This window comes from Phoxinus phoxinus (genome assembly GCF_949152265.1).
Source record: "Phoxinus phoxinus genome assembly, chromosome: 22".
NCBI lineage: Eukaryota > Metazoa > Chordata > Actinopteri > Cypriniformes > Leuciscidae > Phoxinus > Phoxinus phoxinus.
Window position 1 is genome coordinate 4,690,091 of NC_136897.1, and position 18,670 is coordinate 4,708,760.

Below are 18,670 nucleotides of genomic sequence, written 5' to 3' on the forward strand. Positions count from 1 at the left end.
GAATGCAGAGGCATTTTCTTTTGCTGGTTCGGTTGAAACGCCCCATAATCACAGCCCAATGGAGCAGTATCAGACTCATATTCTGACTAGCATCTGAGTATGACAACGTCAGGCTACTCCCTTCTCAATTAAAGTGACAAAAATTTCAAAGTGCAATACAAACCTGTGAAGCAGGAGGCCCTTTATGACTCTGCAGATGGCTTTTGGGTGGCATGTGGAAAAAATCAGCCACATATGATGTGAAACACACCGTGTAAAGAGATCCACGTTCTCTGGTTTGAGTTACGCCCCACGGCACACGTAATATGGTTTCATAATAAAAACACCCATGAGAGAGCCAGGTTATGGCAACATACAGTATGATGAATCATTATGGGCCCTGACTGAAATGTGTACGTGTGTGTGTGTTTTATTATGGGACATGTGGCCATGCCGAGCGAGCCTGGGGAAATGTGTCTTACCATGTGATAGTTGACGATTTCCTGAAGGCTCTCTCCACACTTTTCAAGACATTCCTGAAATGATGCAAATAACCGAAAAATCAACACAGCTCATGACTATTATCTGAGTCATTTGACCCGGATCATTTAGAGATAAATACTTGTCTGGGAAACTTACTGAGATGATCTCCTCCTTTTTGCAGTGGTGAGACAAGTCTCGAATGCCATTGACGAAGAGTTTATTAGCACTGACGTACACACGACCCGCTTCGATCATACCGCTGCATAACTTCACCAGCTGATGGACAGAGAGACAGAAAACACTGTTTATAGTTATCAAAAAAATATTTTTCGCTGCCAAAACTTTGGCCATGACTGTAGTACACACATTTTTCTAACTTTGCATACTCTGTATGCTCAGCTCACACATGTGCTTATTGCATATGCTAAGTGTTCGTGTCAAAAATTATTTCTTTATTTCTTCAATAATAAAAGACTGGAGGGCGTGAATTGATTTTATCATTTGGGAGTTGGCTTCATTGTGATAAGTGGTCATTTGGGTCTATTTTTTGCCAAAATAATAATTGCTTTAGGTATCAAACAAAAACACTAACACATTTTTATATATAAGGTTGAAATGAAGTTAATATAGTATCATCATGCAGGTTGGTCACTAATCAAACTTGACTTGCAGTCATGCTGTTGTTCTCACTGATTTGGTTTTGGGATGAAACCATTGAATACAACCAGTTAGTCCCCCTGTGGTGAAAATCCAGCTTTTAAATGTTGTTTATATGTATAAGTAGTGTTTTTAATAAGCTTTAAGACAAATCATGTGCAAATTCATAAGTTAACACCATTGGTGAGTATTTTCTCTTTAAAACGGCAATGAACCAAAGACAGTCTCAAAAACAGAGTTTGAAATCGCTGGTGTTTCTGACGTCACAAACTACCTTGTAACCAATCAGATCAACGTGTGATCGTCAACGAGTGGATCTCTTGAAGAAGGCGGTTGCTAACAAGTGACTAAATGGGAGTACAGAGGCTGTCGAGGAGATTAAACGTCTTCACACTGAACATGTAAACTCAGTCCGCTTTTACAGCCTCGTTATGCTTATAATTGTGCTCTTATACATTATTCTAACTCAAACGTTCTGGGAAAATGTTTTTAGATAAAAACTGAAAGAGTTGTCGGAAGCTTATAGTGACGTTGATTTTGTGGGACCGTGGTGTAGTGTGTTTATAGCTTTAGCTTTTTACTTCTGGCAAATGCATTTAGGCCATGTGTCCACCAAAGTGTTTTTAGCCAGCTGATAACACTAGGCGCTCTGCTGAAAACGCCTAGCTGTGGGCGCTTGAGCGTTTTGGCAGAATAGTTTTTTTCAGTTGAGACGCTTTGTTGCTATGATACAGAATAACCCTTGGTCGGTGTGGTATTAGTCCCGCCCCTCTTCCACTGTGATTGGTCGGTTGGGTAAAAAGTGACAGTGATGAGTTCTTTCTGAGACATTCTTTCAACTCTCAGCGACCAGTAAAAAACGGCGAACGCTCAGCGCTTCAGCGTGAAAAAGACGCTCCACGCCTCGTTACGCTCATGCCGTTTTAAAAACGCGGTGCTCCCATTAAAAACAATTGAAAAAACACGCCTGCTGCATAAAAAAACGCTTTGGTGGACACACGGCCTTAGGCTTCAAAACTCATAAAAGTTTAATCTGTGATAATCATCTTGATGGACAAAACGTGCAAGTATCATAAACTTTTGTTGATCACAGAGCTTGTTTTAAGCGATAATCTATGGAAAAGTTTGTGGAGGGAACCAGTGTGATGCTAACAGCCGGTTGGCTTACAAAGTGACGTCATAACGGCACCATACTCTATTCTCTCCTCCATATTCTTCTTTTTTTCTTTTTCACAGACAACTTGGAATCGCAAGCTTTCTGTGGGCTGCAATTTTTAACAAGAAGAAATCCAGTCTTGGATGATCTACTGCATCACTTATCACGTGTGTTTGGTTGTAGTTTGTAGACCAGACAGAGTTGTCTGCGAAGCTTCCTCTTGAAATGTTGTGTAATGTGTGACCCTGTCGCTGATACGTTGTGTAATGTGCAACACAACAGCGACTAAATGCTGCTCCAGGCAGTCGTGTAGTGTCAAAAGAACAGCGATATGACAACTTTGAAAATAGTGTAGAGAGTTGTCTGCGATTCTTCTTCTTAACATGTTGTGTAGTGTGTTCCCGGCATTAGCATGCTAAAAGTCTCACAGTGACTGTTAGCATGCTATAAAATGCTTGTAGAAGATTCAGCCATCAAAACAGCACTTATGTAATAAACAAAAGGCTTCAACAATACATATACTGGATATATAAAAAAAAATGCTATTCTAGTTGTCAATAAAGTTGTTTATTTGTTTAATATAGGGCTGTGTGATCTTGCATTTAGTTTGCGCTACATTTAATAGTGCATGTACACACACAGAAGAGCCTCTTTGGTCTAGCTCTTATTTGAGCACCTTACACACTTACACGATTTGTGCTAATTAAAAGTCTGGGGCTTTTCATATTGCAAAAAAACTTGCAATAATAAGCAGACGTTGCCCTTGTATGCAGATTTGGAAGCTTCTAATAATACCCTGAAGCCGCTGAGAGCTACAAGACTGCAGTTTCCTGACGCAAGTGTTCAGCATCCTAATGCTAAATGGGTTTCTCCCTCAATCTCCATTAATCCTGTATGGCGTACGAGCTGGGATTTAGCTCAGCGCACATTTGTTATGCTGTTTTATCCATGCACTAATGCGCTAGTCCTTAGTTAGCTCTGCATTCAGAAGGCCTCAAACCAACATCTCAATTAAATGAGGCAAAGACACTGATCAAATGAAAAGGAAGTCGCGTCCCAAATGACAAACTATACACTATGCACTTGTACTATGCTCTATGTACTTAAAGTGTACTATGTGATATTTTTATGTTCTTGTTTGTCATCCAGCATCGGAGTCTGATAGCCCCTCCCCCTCCTGCAACAGTTGAGTGCATGAAGCGTCCAACTCAACACGCCACACTTTGATTTTCGGGTTAAATAAATCATACGGTATTTGAATTACACTTTTTTTTGTGGAATTTTCAATGTAAACACACTGCATGCTCACACTATTTATACAACATAATGGCACAGGATAATGTATAAGTATGCGAATTGGGATACACCTGAAGTTAAAAATTTTTTTAATCAATGTCTCTTTATTGAGAAAGCAAGAGTTATGTAACATGCATCAGAACTCTAGAGACTAAAAGAGACACACAAAAAAACACCCTTCAAAACAAAAAATATATAATCCAATATAAATACAGTAAAAGTTGAAAATATATATATATTTTTTTAATTATATAGCATACATTCAGTACATGTCTTCAGCGACCATGTTCTCCACAAAACATAAAAAAAGCTGCCAAATGGTAAAAAATCTCCTAGCTGATCCAGAATATCAGATTGTTTCCAACTGTATTTCATACATGACATCCTTAATACAATGTCCATATGTTGGAGGGAAAGAGTATTTCCATTTAGACAAAATTAGCCTTCTGGCAAGAAGTGAACAAAAAATGATAACATCAGACTGGGATTTTCTAAATGTAATCCTGACTAATTAATCCATCGCAGTCGGTATTGTTGGAGCAACACATTGATCAAACATTTCAGAAAAAGTCTCAAAGATCAAACCACAGTAACTCAATATCTTCAGGCATGACCAGAACATATGGTACAGAGCTGCTGGTGATCACATCACTTCTGATCTGAGCCAATCTATCCTTACACCAATTTTGAACTGGATGACCGAGACTAACAGAGGATGATAATATTCTTTGGATTGAGTCATGCCATGTATCATCTGATATTTGTTCTTCCATTTCGATTTCACACCTGAAGTTATTTCAAATAAATTGTATTCATACCTTATCTAGCTTGGCTTCTATTTCCACAACATCAGTCTCAACTTCATCGATATTCGCCCTGCAAAGACACAAGAAAAACACATTATTCATTAGATGATAGATTTATCACAGTCATTTCTGATTTCAAAGGACAAGCAAAACGTTTTTGGGGACTTTTTACAATGTAATAAAAATAAAAATACTTAATTGAAAAGTTGTTGTTTTTTTCCAAAGAAATTGTTTGAAAAGTTGTTTTTTTCGAAGAAATAGTTTGAGGTAGTTTTGTTTAATTGTTTTGATTAATCGTTAAAAGATCGCAATCTCGATTCAAACACCCATCCGGGATAAAAGTTTATAGTTTAGATAAAAACACTGATGTCTACAGTAGCGATCTAAATGGAGCAAATCACCATTTGAAAGTAACTTGGTGCTTCAAATAACGATTGTATCAATTACATTAATACGCCAGTAGGTGGCGACAAGTGACTGTTAAAAGGTATTTGTCACTGAATCATTCATTCAAAAGATGTTTAAAAATGCTGATTCATCTAGTAATGAAACAAGTATTTATGAGTGAGTCAATAAAACATTTATTCAAACCAATTTTTTTAGCAATTAATATTTTGTCAGAACTTCTAGTAATTTACATGTTATTTTATTCAGTTGTCTGTTCAGAATCATAGGAGAATCATGATCTCTATTTAAAAACAAAACAAAAAACGATTCTCAATTTATGCAGAATCGCGTAGCTGTAGTTTGCAGTGAATTTCACCGATTTTTCCGACAAAATCTATATTTTAACCAGTCAAAAGTCAAACTCAAAACATACATTTGTATATTTTAGTCTTAAAAATGAGGATCTGTGAGGAACGTGAGAAAAACACAATAGGATATTCGAACCACACAATTTTGATTTACTATTCCAATATTGGCATAATACCCTCCATTAATCCATAGTTTTTGAGGAGTCACACCACATGACATTTAACTAGCCTTGCCGTGTAATAAAAAAATAAATTAAAATGTTACATTAAAAGAAGATGCCAAGCTATTTTCAAAAATAACATTTTTAATTAAATACACTCATACAGTTTTTTCCACCCAATAAATAGCAAAATAAACTGACTGCACATTATTATGCTGCTGCCCCTTTGCCTTCAATGACCTACAGTTGATCTCAGAGCCTATTTGTTCTCAATACGGACGGACAATAGAAAGACTTCTCAATTCACATCTTCACACTCTTGCAACGAGAATGCTCTGTGATTAGGTTACAACTTTATGAACATTAATTTCATAAATGCATGAAGACATCTAATCTCATGCTCACTAAAAGCCTTCCTAATCCAGTTTAGAGTCCAGCTAAAAGCTATTGCTCTTGGTCAGCTCAGCACAGTTGGTGAAAATGTGAAGAAACGCTGTTGAGGTTTTCATGCGAGTCCCTCCACAGCTCATCCTCCCACACAGCATGCTCTGTTACTTAGATTTATCACATTAGCAACTCATGCAGGACCGAGAGGAGTCCAAGCATGAAGCATATGTGTGGCTCTGCATGCAGCCTTGCACATATATCTGTGACATCCCACCTGATAATCGCTCTAAACTACAGTATCAAAGCATCATGATATTACCATCACTGACTACAGCACTTTTTTTATTTTTAATCAATTTCACCCATTTATTAGGAAAAATCGATTTAACCACTGCTAAAACTTGCTCAAAAACAAGTTTGTACATTTTAATCTTAAAAATGTTAATCTTTGAGGACTTTGCTTTACTATTCCATTTTTGCATAACAATACAACTCCTGTACATAAACCTTATTCTACCGTAGCCAGCTCTCAAAAGGTCAGCTTTCATTGGCCAATGACCACCCAGAGTGACATGTAAAGCAACCAACCACAGTTTGTTTTGTTACACGTCATGTTTAGGGGCGTGAAAAAGTAAAGTCGATGTCATTACAATAACAGAATGGCATGCATGATGCATCTAACAATTCATTCATACAAGAACGTTGTGCAAGTTTACTGCAACAATGGCGGCGCTTTTGAATCCAGCGTTTAGCTCACAGCTGTAAACACAATGGCTTTTTTTTTTCCATGAGGGGGTTTGGCATCACGGCATCTTTGTTTAGGCAGACCGCTACAGAACGAGACACACGTCTCCTGGAAATCCAGTGGAATTCAACCAACCAGATGACGACTTCAAAACTCCTGAAGTGTTTCCAATTTTGTGTGCCTTATGCATCAAACGCTGAGGCTGAGACTACATCAAGCTCAACAGTCGAGTTCTGGAGGTCAGAATATCACAAACCTTTAAAAAGACATACTGTGGGCTTAACTTATTTCTAAAATAATCGTATTTAACAGCAGAATTCGTGGTAAAAACAACAACAACTACATTATCCATGATGCTGTGCGGAAAATTCCACCAATCAGAGAGTCGGAAAAAAACTAAACCCAAATGGTAAATAATTTGAACATCTGTGACACTTAACACCACTTTCTACCATAAAAATCATAGTAAAGCATGGTATGTCATGGCTTATTGCTTCATTACATATAAACAAAAACACCCATATGTCTGGATATGCCTCTTCTGGGTAATTTGATTATCTTCTGCTTTGGAAGATACTGTCACATTGCACTCCTTGGAAAACGTGATGCCAGCCTCGAAGCGTCTATGCCATCTCTGGCCACAGGAGAGTTTCTGTCCCTAATGCAGCCCGGCCTCCAGGGGCCACACAACCATTAGACCAAAACACACCCACACGCTGAACAAACACTTAAAAAAAATGAAGGACCAGAGACATAAAAGGTCAGTTGTCATGGCAACCGCTAAGTGGGGCACAGAGGTCGCAGTGGGGGACTTCTGCTCTGCTTGTGTGAGGGTCCTAACAAGACATATTGTTATGGAGTTATGAGCAATCAATACCACTACCACACACACACACACACACACACACACACACACACACACACACACACACACACACACACACACACACACACACACACACACACACACACACACACACACACACACACACACACACTTTAAGTTATTTTAAACACTTTAAACAGGAAAGGTCAGCTGTAACTGGCTGAGACCAGTCCTGGAACGAACTGACAACTGTGACACAAATCCAAATGTTTTGTTTCTACTGAGGAGAGAATTGGGGTCAATGACAGGAGCAGGATCTTTTTATTTTATTTTAAATACAATAAAATAATAATAATTTTGTTACTGAAATAAAATACAATTAAAATGTATAAAATTAAATAACTAAAAACTGAAACAAAATAAATAAATATTATATTAAAGTTTAACTATTAACTATATATTAGCTATAAAGACATTTAAAAAAAACAAATACAAATTATACACAACAAAAACTTTTAAATTAAAATAAAAACAGAAAATACAAAAATAAACCTAATTCAAAATATAACAAAAACATTTATTTATTTTTTATTTATTTTTTATTTAAGTTATTTTAGTACTTCAAGTTAAACGAAATAAAAATGATAAATGTTTCCTTGGCAACTAGCTGAAATAAAATACTTTATGGTTTTAGTTAACTATAATAACCCCTGGTGTCAAGGTCAAGAAGTCACTTAAGATTTAGTTCATGTTGTAAAACGTCATGTTGTCAGAGTTATGTTCGGTTTTTGGTTTCATTGTGTTTTCAGTGTTCCTGTCAGTTGACCCAGTTTTCCCAGTATGTTTGATTGTTGTATTCTGTTAACCTGTTGTCTACTTAATTAACTCATTAGGTCCTCGTTTGGTCTTGTATATATTCTCCTTGTGTTCTTGAGTTCATATGTCCTCGTCTACGTCTACACTGAAGTGCTGTGAAGTCCGTTTTCCTGAGTGAGTTTGGATTGAAGACAAAAAAACACGATACGGAAAATTTGATTAAGATTCACATCTATTCAAGGTTTAAGGAAATTATCATTACTTTTTAGTTTGACTCATGACATTTTTGGTTAACGCTTTACCGCCATTTTCCGAATTTTCTTGCAATCCACGTTTTCGCTGTTACACTGTAGGGGGCGCTATTACACATCTTCTGAAAGAATCTCTAGATCAAAACACATGAAGAAGCAGATACAAGCAACAGAAGCATTGCTTATGCACATGTAAAATAATGCGATCATCAATATTAAACGGCATATAAATCAAAACTGTTACAGTGCTATGCATAAGTTTAGACACCCATGCTAAAGTTGCCTAAAAAGAGGAATAAAAAATCATCTTTTGGAAATTTATCTTAATGCCTTAATTTAAAAAATGAGGAAAACTCCAACCTTTAAGGACACCAATTTTCTTTGTGAATGAATAATGTATCGTAAAAAAATAAATGTTCTTCCTTAAAATACAGGGTGCATAAGTCTGGACACCCCTATGTTAAATTCCCATAGAGGCCGGCAGATTTTTATTTTTAAAGGCAGTTATTTCATGGATCCAGGATACTATGCATCCTGATAAAGTTCCCTTGGCCTTTGGAATTAAAATATCCCCACATCATCACATACCGTTCACCATACCTAGAGATTGACATGGTTTAATTTCAGTTAGCCTAAAAGCTGGTTTAATTTGCATTGAGATATGATCTTATGGAAAGTACCCCATGTCAATCTCCAGGTATGGTGAAGGCTATGTGATGATGTGGGGATATTTTAATTCCAAAGGCCAAGGGAACTTTATCAGGATGCATAGTATCCTGGATCCATGAAATAACTGCCTTTAAAAATAAAAATCTGCCGGCCTCTATGGGAATTTAACATAGGGGTGTCCAGACTTATGCACCCTGTATTTTAAGGAAGAACATTTATTTTTTTACGATACATTATTCATTCACAAAGAAAATTGGTGTCCTTAAAGGTTGGAGTTTTCCTCATTTTTTAAATTAAGGCATTAAGATAAATTTCCAAAAGATGATTTTTTATTCCTCTTTTTAGGCAACTTTAGCATGGGTGTCTAAACTTATGCATAGCACTGTACATGAATGAAACATCGACCCAGGACGAGCTACAGGACTGTGAAGCTTCGGGGGTGTTGATGGACTCAATCTACTCCCATCTGTGTTTTTATCATCATTCGGATGTAGTCTTTGACAAAAATTAGAAAAAAATTCTCAGCTTTTTGATCAAATTGTTGCTTTTTTTTTCTTCTTTTTTTTTATATTACCCACTTGAATAAAAAAAAGTTTATTATTTTTTGATAAAAAAGCAATGGCTGTTTTCTTTCTTCTGATATATTGCATATTCAGATATTCATACAACAAAATATTCTGGTGGCCATGAAACTTGTGAAAATTATCAAAAATGATGGCGGTGACTGTCAACTTTTAAAAACAACGCTGACTGGGAAAGAGTTTAGCAATTAAATGTTTTTTTTTTAATGGTATAAAAGTTTAACAAAGCCATATGAAACCACCATTACATTTTTTTCCCCTAAGAACTTGTTTTACAAGATTTTCACAAACAATTCATTTTCTTTATCATGGACACTCTAATTTATCATCGGTCAGAGGAGCTTATAAGAGGCGAGACGCAGAGATCTGACGTTTCTCTCAGGAGAGAGGGAGAGATCGGGACAACAGAGCCAAACTTCAGTCCAAAACAGCTCTTAAAGAAGGTGTGGACCATCACTGAGAGCATCTCTTGAACTCATCGCTGCTGCACGATTGTGCAATAACTTGTCAAAACAACCCCAATGTGCCTTCGCAATGCAGGAACATCCTTGTGTTCATCCTAGGGGCGAGAGAGGTCACGCTTTGTTGTTCAGTTTTAAAGGGGTGGTATAATGACCTTTTCACAAGATGTAAAATAAGTCTTTGATGTCCCCAGTGTGTGTGTGTGTGTGTGTGTGTGAAGTTTTTGAATACCTCTCAGATGTTTTTATATAGCATGTTCAAATTGTCACTTTTTGAGGGTGAGCAAAAAACGTTTTTGTGTTTGTCCCTTTAAATGCAAATGAGCTGCTGCACCCGGCACAGGGGGCGGAGCTTCAATAGCTCGTGTCCATTTACCTCACACAGACATGCACTGAAAATTCAAAAACTTTTAGCCTTTTATGTTCAAACTGGAGTCAGACAATGATGGAGAGACTCAAGAAGAAGCAACAGGACATTTCTGAATGGTTAGTTGATGAATTTATGTAGCTTATGTGTAGTTATCTTCTAGTCATTGATTAGCATATTCTGTCTTGATAATCTATAAATCGTGTTCAGGGGGCGGGGTTTATGTAAATATTAGAGTTGTGATGTCACTAACCCGGGAGGAATGTCGTGTAGTCCCTACCAGCCGTTTGTTGTAGTTCTTAAAAAACTATTTATTTAAAAGCAAATATCTCCCTTTGGTTTTAACTTTGAGCGTTGTAACTTTGCAGATGTTGTTTATGCTCAAACAGCAACACACTGACTAAAGTTAGAAAAGTGAAATCATTATCACCCCTTATCCAGTCATCTTGAGTAACCAGACTCACGATGACTGGACGGCATGTCAAGCTGTGAGGATGCCACATTCCCGGGATCTATTGTTAGGAGGATCCTGAGCGTCTAAAACAGCTGCTGGTCCTTCAGGATCCCCAGTGTGGGCTTTTCCAGCGAGTTTAGGTACTGTGGCTAGCATCAACCATTGGAAGAAATGTGTGTGAACAGACAGTAAGGGTGAGATGTCACGGAAAATTAGATTTTCTTAGCTTTTTTTAATGAAAGAGTCGCATGTATTGTTCTTGCAAAGCCCACACGGACCGTTCATATCAAGAACAGTGTCATGGTTATGACGTCACATCCACAAGCAAATTGCATGACTGTCCAAATGTACAATTTGAATTATACTGATGATAAGCGGAGGTAGTCGAGGTTAAACAAAAATGTGATAATATTGTAAATAACACTGATTTAATTTTTAACGTCCTTCAAATAATGTAAGTACACTATAACTTGGAAACAGAGATGGATATAATACAGGGTGTGTATTATCTCGATTATTGATTAATCATCTGATTGTGGTTATTTGTTTTAATCACAATAATTTGAGATATAATCGCAATAATTGTGCAGTTTAAATTTCAATCACATTTTGTCATTCAAATAAAATTAATTTAAGCATTCAAAGAAATGCCTTCAAATCCTGATCATGCGAAATGAAGGCTTGTGGATTTAATCAGACTGCATTATTATATTATATTTTATATTATATTTAATAATTCATTATATAACATTGGTTATTAATGAATCATTCATTTTCATATCACTGAAAAAAGTAAAATGCATTTAATTTTTCTTTTGCAAGTTTTTGCATCCATATTTTTCAGTCAATTTCGCATATGGAATTAAGTAATATGTACTTAACTAAGTTAAGTAAATTGAACAAAAAAAAATAATAAATTAGTTTGAGTAATTTCTACTTATTTGAAGTTTACTTTGCAAATACATTTCACTCAGGCAATATAACAATTAAACAACGCTTTTAAAGTGTATGCTTTACTTAAAACATCCAAGTAAATACAGTAGATATTGTGCAGACAACATATCTACATTATAGAAATAACAGCCAGCCGAACACAGAGACCTCAATACTTGTACACAACACAACAGTAACATTTGTTGGGTCATTTTTGAGTATGATTGGATAATTTTGAGTAGAAAATGATGTCACAAAAAAATCCAGATGTTACAAAACCGCAGGTAACAATAAAAGCAATGATAAAACTTATTAATGAATCCTTATTAATGATGCATGCCCCAGTGTATGATGGGAACACCAGTATCAGAAAGTTGAGTAGGTTTAACTTAATTTTATAATGTTAATATTTGCACTCATTTCTACAAGCTTAAATTGAGTGCTAATACAGAATGTACTTTGTTTTTAAAATTCTTGCCTGAAATAACTTATTCAGGTAGAAATTGCATTTGTTTTTTATGAAGTATTTACTTCACCATAGAATATTTGTTAAATAATATGAGCCTATTATATAGTTTTTTTTTTATTATATATATATATATATATATATATATATATATATATACGATTTCAAGTTACAAAATAAAACATAAAAAATAATGTATTATGCTTTCACTGTAAGTTACACGAACAAAACAATGAAATCATTAATCGCAATTATTTGTCTGATTGTGACAGGTTTATATGGGATGAAAATAGTATCTAAATGATTAACTCATGCAAGCACAATTATCAATGAACTTGATACATGTTGCAAATATGTTTTATCCATGCCTTTCAACTTGCATGTGCAAAATTAAAAATTGAATGAATGTGTAGCAATTTGTACAAATGCAGACATTTTTGTGAATACAAATGTTTTCTTTTGTATTAGTGTATCATAATTTGCGCATGCAAAAAAGAAGATGTGCATGTGTGGATCAGATGACACGCATGCATTCATTGACGTCTTTTCTGAGTCGATCTCATTTGATTCATTTGGATTTTGAGACTTTCTTTTCGCTGTTTTTAAGCATTTCACAACACACACACAAACAACTACACATGAATAGGCCTGGTGCTAATAATTAATGTGTGCACAACTACCCTTCTATTTGACAAATTCACAAATGTGCGTTGCTACATTTAAACTAATGCAATACAACTTGTGTGTGCAAAATCCAGAATCACAAGAATGTGCAGCATTTTGTACAAATAGAGACATAGTTGTTAATACAAAACCTCAATTTTGTATTAATGTAGGTCAGAATGTGTGCATGCAACAAGTATAATGTGCATTTGTGGATGAGGTGACACGCGTGCATTCATTGACTCGTTTCTGAGTCGATCCTATTTGATTCATTTGGATTTTGAGACTTTCATTTCGCTGGTTTCGCCTGGCACGATCCACACACAGCTGTCTGAGAAAACCTGCTACCACTAGATGGCAGCTTCTGCTAAAACCGACAACGGCAGTGGAATCAAGCGTTCTTCCCTATTTAAGACGCTTAATGGATTCATTTGAGTGATATTGAAGTGATATTTAGTACACAATATAGGCCTACCTTATTAATAAAGCATAGCCTATTTATAGAGGCAAACAGATTAAATCAGATTATGAACAACACCCATAGAAAACCATTATAAAACGCTTAACGTGCAATAGCGCGTTGCATGTTCAATAAGGTGTATCGGCTACTGAGTTATAATATCACCGTCTTACTGCATTGATGTTAAGCTTGTTCGTAATAATCGGCTCTATGGGAGGAAAACTATAGCCTACAGAGAGGCTATATGAACGCGACGCGCAATGTTTCACGTTTATGGCATTTTCCTTCCTGAGCCTGTTAAAATTAAAAAGCAACATGAAATTCTGCAGTTGCGTTTAACTTTGCATGTGTATGGGAGAGCAACTGGTCCGAGAGCGCAGTGAAGTAGGTTTTAGGTTTTATATTCGGCGCATTTTCTAAAGGGACCGTCAGTAAATTCCACTCACAGTCAAGAAATATAAACGTCCAATCATTCATTCAAATGAACGATACTTCCAGTGTTATAGTAAATGCCTAGTGGGCAGACTGACTTAAACTACTGTATGTCCAGCCAATATCTCGATTGAACAGTACATTGTTTTTTTTTTATTAATAGGCTACTATAAATTGTTTTTCTATTTATGTTCCAAAGTTTTAGTACGTTCCTAGTGATCGTCAGGTGAGATTTTGCATTATTCACCTGTAGTAAGTCACCAAAAACCCTTTTGGTGAATACCAGTAATTTTTTATTAAAACAAAATTGTTTACTGTAAATACATAAGGGTGGTATTGGGGCCATTTCACCTGTAGTAAGCCAGTCTAGTCACTAGGAACATACTACAACCATTTTGAACATGAAAAACCCTTTTGGTGAATTACAGTATTTTTCTGCAGAATACAGGCTACATACATGAAGGGAAGTATTGTACAAATTTTATTTGTAAGTCAGTCTTACAGGAACCTTCTACGAGCTTTGGAATTTGAAAATGTGTGATTTTAAATATTAAAAGTAATTTTAATGAAAACAAACGTTTTAACGCAGTTAGTGTAATTGGCAGACGTTCCCTTGTGCATCATGAGCTGTGGTAGCGCGTCAAAGCATTCTCATGTATGCAGCGATAGGCTGTAGCCTACACTACGCGGCCAATAATTTTCAATGAATATTTCATGTCGATATACAATGGTTGCATATTGTTAAAACTCATCGTGCTATAATAAGACTATAACAGTGGCAAGGGTCAAGGGGAAACAAATGTCCTGCGAAAATCGTCTTTTAACATTTAAAAACAGACATTTTCAAATTCCAAAACTTGTATACAATGTGTAGTCAGATAAAAATAAGCCTATAATATGAACTCGACTGCGAAATTTTACGTTCTTTTTAACAGGCTCAGGAAGGAAAATGCCATAAACGTGAAACACTGCGCGTCGCGTTCATATAGCCTCTCTGTAGGCTATAGTTTTCCTCCCATAGAGCCGATTATTACGAAAAAGCTTAACATCAATGCAATAAGACGGTTATATTATAACTCAGTAGCCGATACACCTTATTGAACATGCAACGCGCTATTGCACGTTAAGCGTTTTATAATGGTTTTCTATGGGTGTTGTTCATAATCTGATTTAATCTGTTTGCCTCTATAAAGTAGGCTTTATTAATAAGGTAGGCCTATATTGTGTACTAAATATCACTCAAATGAATCCATTAAGCGTCTTAAATAGGGAAGAACGCTTGATTCCACTGCCGTTGTCGGTTTTAGCAGAAGCTGCCATCTAGTGGTAGCAGGTTTTCTCAGACAGCTGTGTGTGGATCGTGCCAGGCGAAACCAGCGAAATGAAAGTCTCAAAATCCAAATGAATCAAATAGGATCGACTCAGAAACGAGTCAATGAATGCACGCGTGTCACCTCATCCACAAATGCACATTATACTTGTTGCATGCACACATTCTGACCTACATTAATACAAAATTGAGGTTTTGTATTAACAACTATGTCTCTATTTGTACAAAATGCTGCACATTCTTGTGATTCTGGATTTTGCACACACAAGTTGTATTGCATTAGTTTAAATGTAGCAACGCACATTTGTGAATTTGTCAAATAGAAGGGTAGTTGTGCACACATTAATTATTAGCACCAGGCCTATTCATGTGTAGTTGTTTGTGTGTGTGTTGTGAAATGCTTAAAAACAGCGAAAAGAAAGTCTCAAAATCCAAATGAATCAAATGAGATCGACTCAGAAAAGACGTCAATGAATGCATGCGTGTCATCTGATCCACACATGCACATCTTCTTTTTTGCATGCGCAAATTATGATACACTAATACAAAAGAAAACATTTGTATTCACAAAAATGTCTGCATTTGTACAAATTGCTACACATTCATTCAATTTTTTATTTTGCACACGCAAGTTGAAAGGCATGGATAAAACATATTTGCAACATGTATCAAGTTCATTGATAATTGTGCTTGCATGAGTTAATCATTTAGATACTATTTTCATCCCATAGGTTTATGTTTGTCCTGAATCCTTATCTATTTTTAATTTTGAATCCACTAGATCACAGAGACACTAACTTATCTGAGTTATGCCTAGACAACAGCCGTGTTTGCATGCATGTGTCTGTTGACTTAAGCACTACCTAGTGTGTGTGTTCACTGGAGTGAGTGGACACTGATGTGATGGGGGAGGGTCTCACGTGTGTCTCATCTTAAGCTCGGCTGCGCAGCCTCCCATCCATCTAGAGCTATTCTTAGCCCCGCGCGCGCAGGCATGAATATGTGCGCGCATGTGTGTGTGTCTGCATCACATGAATCTATGCTCATAACATTTCAGATCAGCCCTGAGGTGAGACGCAGAGGCCTGGAGGTTTCCTCATCAAAAGAGCACTGTGGACAATCTCAACACACCACATATCTTCCAGCCGCAGGGAACTATGATCTAAAGACGGAAATATAACAAACAAGCATTGATAACATTGTAACACTGATCAATGTGCAGATGGGTGTAAAGACAACATGAAATCACCCACGAATTTACCCATCTTACTTTTTTAAAGCTAAATTTTTTTTTTTTAAATGTCATGTTAAAATATTGTATTTTATTCCAATATAATATGCAGGTTGATTTACTTGAAAAGTGTAACACTAGTTCTGTAGGCAACTGTACAATTATTTGTTTATATTAGTGGTTGTCTACATGCATAATTGTAGACATTTTTAATGATTTTGATTTTTAATGATTTTGAAAGTAGTCTCTTAATCTCACCAAGGCTGCATTTATTTGATAAAAAATACAGTAAAAACAGTATTTCTGTGAAATATTATTACAATTTAAATGAACTGGTTTCTGTTGTAATATATTTTAAAATTTTATTTTATTTTGTGATCAAAGCTGAATTTTTTTTTACCATAATTACTCCAGTCTTCAGTGTCACATGATCCTTCAGAAATCATTTTTATATGAGTGAGTAAAATATGAGAGGAAGATAAAATAGTTTTATCTTCCTTTAAAAAAAAAAAAAAAACATCACGATACACTGTTATTAAAAAGTTTGGGGTAAAAAAAAAAGAAACAAAGAAATTAACACTTTTATTTAGCAAATTAAAATGTATCAACAACAACAACAAAAAAGATCAGTTTACACAAAAATATCAAGCAGAACAATGTGTATAACATAAAATAACCAGAAATGTTTCTTGAGTATCAAATCATCATATTATACTGATTTCTGAAGGATCGTGTGACCCTGAAGACTGGAGTAATGATGCTGAAAATTCAGCTTTCATCACAGAAATAAATTATCTTTTAAAATATATTCAAATATAAAACAGTACTTTTAAATTGTAATAATATTTCACAATATTAGCCTACCGTTTTAACTGTATTTTGATTAAATAAATGCAGCCTTGGTGAGCTCATGAAAAATCTTAATCATTCCAAACTGATGACCAGTACTGTATATATTATACACACATACAATTACACACACGGTTGTAAAAATATATTTTGGCCTGCCCTGAATGATGATTTGAATAATTCTGGTAAGTGTTTTAAATTTATTTTAAATATACATTTAAATTTAAATACATGTATGTATTAATCATTTTGAATTATGTTATTGTTTTGAATTACTATTAATAATGCAGCAATAATACTATATTTATTAATAATACTATTATTATTATTATTAGCAGTATATCAAAATTTAAATATATAAACATAGTAAAAATGGTGGCACAAGCACTTCTGGTTATTATGACCCCTGGCTTAACATTTTTCTTCTGTTCATGACATATCAAATCCTATAAAATAAAATAAATAAAATAAAGTTTCCTCAGCTAAATTCGACATGTAAAGTGAGAATGGCAACAATAAAAAAAAAAAAAAAAAAAAAAAAATCCTTTCTAAGATGATGTCCTGTAGTTTCATTGCTGGAATTTCCTTGCTCGACTGTAAACCTCCTCGATTTCACAGACTGTTAAACTGATGCGCTGGTATTTGCAGGTTTAATGATTTTCTGCGAGAGAGAAACCGTAAACTTTATTTGCTCCATTTGATGGCCAAGATAAGCAATTTAGAGAAGAAAAAAAATGAAAATTTTATGACAAAAAATATGCCTGTTGCAAAATGGCATTTGAGTCATCTTATTGCTTGTTTGTCTTTCTTTAATCATCTCCCAAAGAACTAACAGACATTAACCACCTTCAATCTGTCTATTACTCTGATAAACTCAGAGAGAGTTCTTTGTTTTCACTCAGTTTGAATGATCCTGATTCTCACTGTAACACAAGCTCACTGTGAGCAACATCTCTAGGAGAGTGGAACAGCTGCAGTGCAGCTATAGATCATCTATATATGAAGGGGAATTATAAAGACACCTGCGAGTCTACTAAAATGCCATGCTGTCTTCGAGTCCTAGCGCAGCTAAGCACATTCCCTGAGCGGTTTCCGCTCACAAAGCCTGGACTGTTAGCAAACAAACTCAATAGGCCAACACAGGGGCTGTTTTCATCCGCTGAATGACTGGGGCCTTCAGGGCCCATAGCAAACGGATCACTGAATATCAATCTGTGTCCACATGTGTCCGCTGTTTACAGGCTTTACTTTATTAGCAACCAAAACAACAAATGTGAGGCGCTTTATCTGGGGAAACTGAAAGAACAGAGGAGACGTTTTTCAAGTCGGAGACACAAGACAAATTTGTTTGGTTTCACAACAAGAGGGAAGACTGGTTGGTTCGGGAGCACAACGCCTTCAGCAAAATGGAGGACTATACATGCGTTCACATTCTTAACATTTGCTCTTGACGTTA

At 35.7% G+C, this 18,670-nt stretch overlaps 1 protein-coding gene across 2 annotated transcripts in view; it reads right to left on the reverse strand.

Moving 5' to 3' along the window:
- The window catches only part of acap3b (ArfGAP with coiled-coil, ankyrin repeat and PH domains 3b), an 85,979-nt gene that overhangs the window by 42,113 nt on the left and 25,196 nt on the right, over window positions 1-18,670 (reverse strand). The window contains exons 1-4 of one of the 2 annotated variants that reach the window (XM_079597923.1): window positions 16,055-16,195; window positions 4,390-4,447; window positions 619-738; window positions 462-515 (exon numbers count right to left, since the gene is read on the reverse strand). In XM_079597923.1, coding sequence (XP_079454049.1) covers window positions 462-515; window positions 619-738; window positions 4,390-4,447; window positions 16,055-16,146 — 324 coding nt within the window. In that variant the 5' untranslated portion in view covers window positions 16,147-16,195. Of the gene's footprint in view, window positions 1-461; window positions 516-618; window positions 739-4,389; window positions 4,448-16,054; window positions 16,196-18,670 lie in introns of those variants that run through there. The other variant, XM_079597924.1, reaches the window with a different exon arrangement.